Source organism: Oncorhynchus keta, unplaced genomic scaffold (genome assembly GCF_023373465.1).
Source record: "Oncorhynchus keta strain PuntledgeMale-10-30-2019 unplaced genomic scaffold, Oket_V2 Un_contig_20961_pilon_pilon, whole genome shotgun sequence".
Lineage (NCBI taxonomy): Eukaryota > Metazoa > Chordata > Actinopteri > Salmoniformes > Salmonidae > Oncorhynchus > Oncorhynchus keta.
Window position 1 is genome coordinate 5,088 of NW_026282248.1, and position 10,018 is coordinate 15,105.

Here is a 10,018-nt window from a genome sequence, read left to right on the forward strand (position 1 = left end):
ATTTGTGGTCAGAGCTGAAAGAGCAAAGAGGCCTACAAACCTGACTCAGTTACACCAGCTCTGTCAGGAGGAATGGGCCAAAATGCACCCAACTTAATGTGGGAAGCTTGTGGAAGCCTACCCGAAACATTTGAGGAAATGCTACCAAATCCTAATTGAGTGTATGTAAACTTCTGACCCACTGGGAATGTGATGAAATAAAAGCTGAAATAAAAATTCTCTCTACTATTATTCTGATGTTTCACATTCTTAAAATAAAGTGGTGATCCTAACTGACCTAAAATAGGGAATTTTTACTAGGATTAAATGTCCGGAATTGAGAAAAACTGGGTTTAAATGCATTTGGTGGTGTATGTATGTAAACTTCCGACTTCAACTGTACGTAGATATGAATATATAGACACTAACATGCGGCCTACATTCAGTTAGATATAGATCCAGATAGTATAGACACTGACCCCGTCCACTGCGGCCCACGAAGCGCAGGTCGTTAAAGCGAGCCACCTGGTTCTTCATCACTCCCGATGCGTTCCGCAGCTCGGCCGAGTAGTTCTCATCGTTCCCCGCCATCACCGTTACGACCGTCCCATCAGTCACCTCTCCCAACCCCACAACCTGGAGAGGAGGATTGGATGCTGGGATGTCATAGATGACTAAGCACAGAACGGAGCCTCCACACAAAATGGTGCCTAACTTTCCTTTGATACCTTAGCCTTTTTTTTTGGGGGGGCTGTAGATTTCTCCTGATGTGTTAAGAAGGGATTTGCCTATTAGGTGGATTCAGCTTGAGATCAGACCAGTTTCGACAGCTGAATATGTCTGTCACTGTTTTGGGGTGAAATAACTCATTAGATCGCTCATTATAATGACCTGATACTAGGAGAAACTGAATATAACCTAATACTGGGAGAAACTGAAACTAACCTGATACTGGGAGAAAATAAAACTAACCTGATACTGGGAGAAACTAAAACTAACCTGATACTGGGAGAAACTGAAACTAACCTGATACTGGGAGAAACTGAAACTAACCTGATACTGGGAGAAACTGAAAGCGAACCTGATACTGGGAGAAAATAAAGCTAACCTGATACTGGGAGAAACTGAAACTAACCTGATACTGGGAGAAACTAAAACGAACCTGATACTGGGAGAAACTGAAACTAACCTGATACTGGGAGAAAATAAAACTAACCTAATACTGGGAGAAACTGAATATAACCTAATACTGGGAGAAAATAAAACTAACCTGATACTGGGAGAAACTAAAACTAACCTGATACTGGGAGAAAATAAAACTAACCTGATACTGGGAGAAACTGAAACTAACCTGATACTGGGAGAAACTAAAACTAACCTGATACTGGGAGAAACTAAAACAAACCTGATACTGGGAGAAACTGAAACTAACCTGATACTGGGAAAAATAAAACTAACCTAATACTGGGAGAAACTGAATATAACCTAATACTGGGGAGAAAATAAAACTAACCTGATACTGGGAGAAACTAAAACTAACCTGATACTGGGGAGAAAATAAAACTAACCTGATGCACAGGGAGAAACTGAAACTAACCTGATACTGGGAGAAACTAAAACTAACCTGATACTAGGAGAAACTGAAACTAACCTGATACTGGAGAAACTGAAACTAACCTGATACTGGAGAAAATAAAACTAACCTGATACTGAGAAACTGAAACTAACCTGATACTGGGAGAAACTGAAACTAACCTGATACTGGGAGAAACTAAAACTAACCTGATACAGGAGAAACTGAAACTAACCTGATACTGGGAGAAACTGGAAACGAACCTGATACTGGGAGAAACTGAAACGAACCTGATACTGGGAGAAAATAAAACTAACCTGATACTGGGAGAAACTGAAACTAACCTGATACTGGGAGAAACTGAAACTAACCTGATACTGGGAGAAACTAAAACTAACCTGATACTGGGAGAAACTGAAACTAACCTGATACTGGGAGAAACTGAAACTAACCTGATACTGGGAGAAACTAAAACTAACCTGATACTGGGAGAAAATAAAACTAACCTGATACTGGGAGAAACTGAAACTTACCTGATACTGGGAGAAACTGAAACTAACCTGATACTGGGAGAAACTGAATCTAACCTGATACTGGGAGAAACTGAAACTAACTGATACTGGGAGAAACTGAAACTTGAACCTGATACTGGGAGAAAATAAAAGAGGCAAAAATTGTATTTATACTATTACTACATTACATATGTATGTTACAATTCAGTTGTTTATTTTTATTAACAGCCCAAGATAGTTTAAAGGTATAGATTTCCCTAGGGACCTTTCAAATCCAATCACATTTGATTCATCACAAACACAGAATACAACAGGTGTAAACTTTACACAGTGAAATGCTGATTTGACAAGCCCTTTCTCAACAATGCAGAGAGCTAAACAAGTAGGACATGTAATGATACTAGCTCATATAGTAGTAAATAGACTCAGTAGAAAGGTGGTTGGGCTGAGGATGAGGCCTTCTCACTGACACTGCATTACAATGGTTCAGTTCTACATGGGATTAATCTATTTTTAAAATTATATTTTCAAAAAAATAAATAAAAAAATCTAAAACTCTTTTCAAACTTATATTTTTATTTTTATATATACACATGTCAATATCTTCTCCATCATGTCAGTAAGTAGGACGTTTTGAACATTATAGTGTGTAAACCCGAGATAGCTGGAGGCTAGCTCTACCATCTGATTACAGTTGAATAAACATTACAGGTGGAACATACGGCCCCGGCTGTAGTCTCTACTTATGAAGGCTATATTATGTAAACCATATTATGTGACCATGAGGGAGAAATTAGAACGTATTGTCAACACTAAAAATGCCAAAACATGATCGTTGTATACAGATAGATCTTCTATCAGTGTTTAGTTATATTAATATGATTTAAAATTGTATTTGAACAACGTTCTTGAGGCTCCTTGCGGCCTGTGATGGATGACATTGACAACAAAATAGGCCTACATTGAGCGGCAAACAGGTATTCATTGGAGAAAAAAAAATTGAAAACATTATCAGGGCAAGGTAATGTATATAGTATTTATTTTGCATTATAATTTTTTACAGCAAATTAAAAGATGAGTTATATGATTTGGTGTTCCCAGTAATGCTCTAGGCCTATCTGTTAAATCAACATCCGTAATTAATGAATATATATTTACGGAACAGATGAAGTTGTATAATTGTGGGGAAAAAATCCAGGCCTAAATTAAGAAATGTTGTAATATGTTCATCAAACGCATCTATTTTCGTGTTTTATTTAGGACACCGTATATAACGGTAGCTGTATGCCTGCATTTCATTTGATGTAATTATGTTTCAATTTAATTACAATTAGGACAACAAATGTAAAATGTCCCTCATTTCGAAGTTAATTTGAGTGGTGAAAATATAATTATTTCAGTAAGCGTGAGTGTATCATATCTAAAGGCGCTGTGATTAATAACACCAGTCTGTCTGTCTGTCTGTCTGTCTCCCAACGGCTGAGACAATAAAACCGATGTGTCATGAACATTGGTTTTAAAATATGTAGTTGATGAAAGTTAAAACATACACAAGATGTCTCCATTTCACGCCCGCTGCTCCCAATTATCAGCTTTACACAATAACGCGTTGTTAATTAAATCCTCTACGAAACACGCGACTCTGTCTGCTCTGCTCTCCTCAATCCAAATCTGTTTAAATAAACCAGCCACATCTGCAGACCTGCTATAGCGAACATTAAATATTATAGGAATAGGCCTAACACAAATTATTATTATAATTTGTAAAAATAATTTTATGGCAGAGCAATAGCCTACTATTTTATAAAACATAAACACATTAATTTTCCCAGCCCAAACCCCCAGTACAGAAATTTAAAAAGAATACGTTTTCTCCCCGTTGCTACGTAGGCCTACAAAATATTTGAAGTTAAGTAGTGAAAAAGGTTGTTTTACCCAGATATATTTAATATAAAATATAAATATGTTAAATAAGTTATAAAAATAATGTAATTTACCTTGAAGGCGACGGGCAGCGTCTTGTTGCATCGCCAGTGAGACGGTAAAACCGAGCAGAGGAAGTTTGGGCTGTCAGTCCGGACCAGTTCCGCCAGGTGGTCCGCTATGATCTCCGCCATGCTCCAGTTTCTCAGGCAGCCTTGGCACTGTGCTGTCTTGCTGCCCGGTCCCGGTCGGCGTGTTGAGCTCGTTCATCTTGGCCGGGACCGGCTGGAGGCTACCGGACGGTGGGCTAAACCTCCGCGTGGCGCTGGGATCTACGGGAATGCGCATTACAACAGACTAGGTTACAGCACAGCCTCTAGATACTGGAAAGAGTCAAGACCACACGCCAGTTCTCCTCTCCTCCTTAGCGACTCAGCCAGTCTGTCTGTCTGTCTGCTCGACGCAGTTGAGAAACTTCAGCTCTCGAGACAACGGAAAATGGGACTCGCTAAATGTCTCTCCACTGCAGAGTTCTCTGGGCGCCTCGGTGCCTCAAAATAAAACCGTCTCCAGCTACAAAACCACATCTGAACGGGCGAGTTGGATTTTTTAGGACATAGTCATTGTTAAGTCCGCGTCAAAACACCAGACCGATTTCATCATGTGTGAATTTAATTAAGTCTGATATAAAAAAAAATCCAAATAATCTATAATTAACCTACTAAAAGAAACAAAACACAAAACTCTCCCTTCAGTAGTCAGCGGCTCCAGGTGCGTCTGCGGGTCTTTGTGCCAAAATTGAAAAAGCCCTCGAGCCTGCGGGCGATTACATGTACAGAACACGTTCAAAGGCACGAGAATAAACGTGCGAAAACGGCTTTGAACAATCTTCTACAATGTTGTTTATTGCCAGTAGTATATATATATTTCAACAAAATGTACATCGGCCAAATGTATTCCCAACCTAGCCCATGTAACACAATCTTTAATGCATTAATGTAGCCTATATGACAGGGTTAAACGGTGGTTGAATTAGATACAAGCTGTGAGTCGGTGAGATAAAGGGGAAAGTCGTGTCCATGTTTAGGTTTATAGATATAGCCATGATACCGTGCTGCGGAAAGGAGGCCAGGCTTCCCGGTGCCTCTTGCTGACGTTTTGTGGTTTATATAGGGTATCTATCCGGTACCCGGCGCTTAACGTGCTGATGACACCACGTGGTGTCTCCGGGACCTATTGGTGCCCTTCACCATCTACCAATGACCAATATGTTACCGGTTAGGTTACTAATGCTACAGAGGACATGCCGCTCTGATGACGGGTTTAATATTAAATACATATTATCGCCTACACGTGTAACCAGTTTAACAGTTTTATGAATATCGTTGTATGATTAAAAGCGTCATATAACAGTGCCTACAAGCAGGAAACCCCAATAGAGGCACTACATGCTCTAAATAAATACATACCGAGATGCCGTCCATCCGCCATACAGGCCAGGACTTTTTAACTTTACAAATGAACATTGTGGCAGTCGGGTTGATTCCCTCTGGCTACAGTCCATCAGATCACAGCAGGATAGTCTCCCCGCATGCCTTCTGTCGCTCAAACACGTGGTGTGTTAAAATTGTTGACATTCACATTATCTGTGGTCTTCTGTCTCTATAAATGTGTCCCCCTAATGTAGACTAGTCTCGTCGTTACAATGCTTTGTCCAGGACCGAATGAAGGAAAAGCAACGTCAGAGGAGGAGGGCTGGGGAGGGAGGAGGGCTGCGGAGGGGGAGGGCTGGGCAGGGAGGGAGGGCTGGGGGAGTCAGGTAGGAAACAGACAGACAGACAGACAGACAGACAGACAGACAGACAGAGAGACAGACAGACAGACAGACAGGGAGGGACAGACAGACAGACAGACGGAGGACAGACAGACAGACAGACAGACAGACAGACAGACAGACAGACAGACAGACAGACAGACAGACAGACAGACAGACAGACAGCTGGGGAGTCAGGGGAGAAACAGACAGACAGACAGACAGACAGACAGACAGACAGACAGACAGACAGACAGACAGACAGACAGACAGACAGACAGACGCTGGGGAGTGAGGTAGGAAACAGATAGACAGACAGACAGCTGATGAGAGTCGGGTAGGGAAACAGACAGACAGAGGGACAGCTGGGGAGTCAGGGAGGGAAACAGTGAGACAGACAGATGCTGAGGAGTCAGGAGGAAAACAGATGTTAGACAGACAGCTGGGGAGTCAGGTAGGGATTAGACAGACAGACAGCTGGGAGGGAGTCAAGTAAAATAGACAGATAGACAGAGGGCTGGGGAGTCAGGTTGGGATGAGGCAGACAGATGAGACAGACAGCTGGGGAGTCAGGTTGGGAAACAGACAGCTGACAGACAGACAGCTGGGGAGTCATGGGAGGATTAGACTGATAGACAGCTGGGGAGTCGGGTAGGAAACAGACAGACAGACAGACAGACAGACAGACAGCTGGGAAGTCAGGTAGGAAAACAGACATACAGACAGAGCTGGGAGTCAGGGTAGGAAAATAGACAGACAGACAGACAGCTGATGAGTCAGGGGAGGAAAACAGACAGACAGACAGCTGGGGAGGGAGGGAGGAAAACAGACAGACAGACAGCTGGGGAGTCGGGAGGAAACAGACAGGAGACAGACAGCTGGGAGTCAGGTAGGGAAACAGAGCTGGGAAAGAGGGACAGCTGGGGATCAGGATGGGAAACAGACAGACAGACAGACAGACTGGGGAGCTGAGGAGTCAGGGGGAAACAGACAGACAGACAGACATGACAGACAGACAGACAGGGAGGGAGTCAGGTAGGGAAACAGACAGACAGACAGACAGCTGGGGAGTCAGGTAGGGAAACAGACAGACAGACAGCTGGGGAGTCAGGTTAGGAAACAGACAGACAGACAGACAGACAGACAGCTGGGAGTCAGGTGGGAAACAGACAGACAGTTAGAACAGACAGCTGGGAGTCAGGTTGGGAAACAGACAGACAGACAGACAGCAGCTGGGGAGTCAGGCTGGGAAACAGACAGATAGACAGACAGCTGGGGAGTCAGGTAGGGAAACAGACAGACAGACAGACAGCAGACAGACAGACAGACAGACAGACAGACAGACAGACAGCTGGGGAGTCAGGTTGGGAAACAGACAGACAGACAGACAGCTGGGGAGTCAGGTAGGGAAACAGACAGACAGACAGACAGCTGGGGAGTCAGGTAGGAAACAGACAGACAGACAGACAGAGTCAGGTAGGAAACAGACAGACAGACAGCTGGGGAGTCAGGTTGGGAAACAGACAGACAGACAGACAGCTGAGTGAGTCAGGTAGGGAAACAGACAGACAGACAGCTGGGGAGTCAGGTAGGGAAACAGACAGACAGACAGCTGGGGAGTCAGGTAGGAAACAGACAGACAGACAGACAGCTGGGGAGTCAGGTAGGGAAACAGACAGACAGACAGCGAGTCAGGTAGGAAACAGACAGACAGACAGCTGGGGAGTCAGGTAGGAAACAGACAGACAGACAGCAGACAGACAGACAGACAGGTAGACAGAAACAGACAGACAGACAGCTGGGGAGTCAGGTAGGGAAACAGACAGACAGACAGACAGCTGGGGAGTCAGGTTGGGAAACAGACAGACAGACAGACAGACAGCTGGGAGTCAGGTAGGAAACAGACAGACAGACAGACAGCTGGGGAGTCAGGTAGGAAACAGACAGACAGACAGACAGCTGGGGAGTCAGGTAGGGAAACAGACAGACAGACAGCTGGGGAGACAGGTAGGGAAACAGACAGACAGACAGCTGGGGAGTCAGGTAGGGAAACAGACAGACAGACAGAGTCAGGAGGAAACAGACAGACAGTTAGACAGACAGCTGGGGAGTCAGGTAGGGAAACAGACAGACAGACAGCTGGGGAGTCAGGTAGGGAAACAGACAGACAGACAGCTGGGGAGTCAGGTAGGGAAACAGACAGATAGACAGACAGCTGGGAGTCAGGTAGGAAACAGACAGACAGACAGCTGGGAGTCAGGTAGGGAAACAGACAGACAGACAGCTGAGAGTCAGGTAGGAAACAGACAGACAGACAGCTGGGAGTCATGTAGGGAAACAGACAGACAGACAGCTGGGGAGTCAGGTTGGGAAACAGACAGACAGACAGACAGACAGCTGGGGAGTCAGGTAGGGAAACAACAGACAGTTAGACAGAGACAGCTGGGGAGTCAGGTAGGGAAACAGACAGACAGACAGACAGCTGGGGAGTCAGGTTGGGAAACAGACAGATAGACAGACAGCTGGGGAGTCAGGTAGGAAACAGACAGACAGACAGACAGACAGACAGACAGACAGACAGACAGACAGACAGACAGACAGACAGCTGGGAGTCAGGTTGGGAAACAGACAGACAGACAGACAGCTGGGAGTCAGGTTGGGAAACAGACAGACAGACAGACAGCTGGGGAGTCAGGTAGGGAAACAGACAGACAGACAGACAGACAGACAGCTGGGGAGTCAGGTAGAAACAGACAGACAGACAGCTGGGAGTCAGGTTGGGAAACAGACAGACAGACAGACAGACAGCTGGGGAGTCAGGTAGGAAACAGACAGACAGACAGCTGGGAGTCAGGTAGAAACAGACAGACAGACAGCTGGGGAGTCAGGTAGGAAACAGACAGATAGACAGACAGCTGGGGAGTCAGGTAGAAACAGACAGACAGACAGCTGGGGAGTCAGGTAGGGAAACAGACAGACAGACAGCTGGGAGTCAGGTAGGAAACAACAGACAGACAGCTGGGGAGTCAGGTAGGAAACAGACAGACAGACAGCTGGGGAGTCAGGTAGGGAAACAGACAGACAGACAGCTGTGAGCCAGGGTTGGGAACAGACAGACAACAGACAGACAGACAGACAGACGACAGACAGCTGCTGGGGAGTCAGGTAGGGAAACAGACAGACAGACAGACAGCTGGGGAGTCAGGTAGGGAAACAGACAGACAGACAGACAGCTGGGGAGTCAGGTAGGGAAACAGACAGACAGACAGCTGGGGAGTCAGGTAGGAAAACAGACAGACAGACAGCTGGGGAGTCAGGTAGGGAAACAGACAGTTAGACAGACAGCTGGGGAGTCAGGTAGGAAACAGACAGAAAGACAGACAGCTGGGGAGTCAGGTTGGGAAACAGACAGACAGACAGACAGCTGGGGGAGTCTGGGAAACAGACAGGTAGACAGACAGCCAGACAGACAGACAGACAGCTGGGGAGTCAGGGTAGGGAAACAGACAGACAGACAGGACAGCTGGGGAGTCAGGTAGGGAAACAGACAGACAGACAGCTGGGAGTCAGGCTGGGAAACAGACAGACAGACAGACAGACAGACAGACAGACAGGGACAGACAGACAGACAGACAGACAGACAGACAGCTGGGAGTCAGGTAGGGAAACAGACAGACAGTTAGACAGACAGCTGGGAGTCGGTAGGAAACAGACAGACAGACAGACAGCTGGGGAGTCAGGCTGGGAAACAGACAGACAGACAGCTGGGGAGTCAGGTAGGGAAACAGACAGACAGACAGACAGACAGACAGACAGACAGACAGACAGACAGCTGGGGAGTCAGGTAGGGAAACAGACAGACAGACAGACAGCTGGGGAGTCAGGTTGGGAAACAGACAGGGAAACAGACAGACAGACAGACAGACAGCTGGGAGTCAGGTAGGGAAACAGACAGACAGACAGCTGGGAGTCAGGTAGGGAAACAGACAGACAGACAGCTGGGGAGTCAGGTAGGAAACAGACAGACAGACAGCTGGGGAGTCAGGTAGAAACAGACAGACAGACAGCTGAGAAGTCAGGATTGGGAAACAGACAGACAGACAGACAGACAGCTGGGGAGTCAGGTAGGGAAACAGACAGACAGACAGACAGCTGAGGAGTCAGGTAGGAAACAGACAGACAGACAGCTGGAGAGTCAGGTAGGGAAACAGACAGACA

The 10,018-nt window shown here is 45.8% G+C and overlaps 1 protein-coding gene across 1 annotated transcript; it reads right to left on the minus strand.

Annotated features, from left to right (window-relative positions):
• Window positions 1–458: 458 nt before the first annotated feature.
• Window positions 459–4,397, minus strand: LOC127920858 (runt-related transcription factor 3-like; the record flags this gene model as incomplete). The annotated part of the gene is given in 3 exon segments (XM_052504884.1): window positions 459–615; window positions 4,062–4,197; window positions 4,199–4,397. Coding segments are annotated over 3 exon segments (430 nt in total), but the record flags the coding sequence as incomplete, so codon positions are not given.
• Window positions 4,398–10,018: the final 5,621 nt, after the last annotated feature.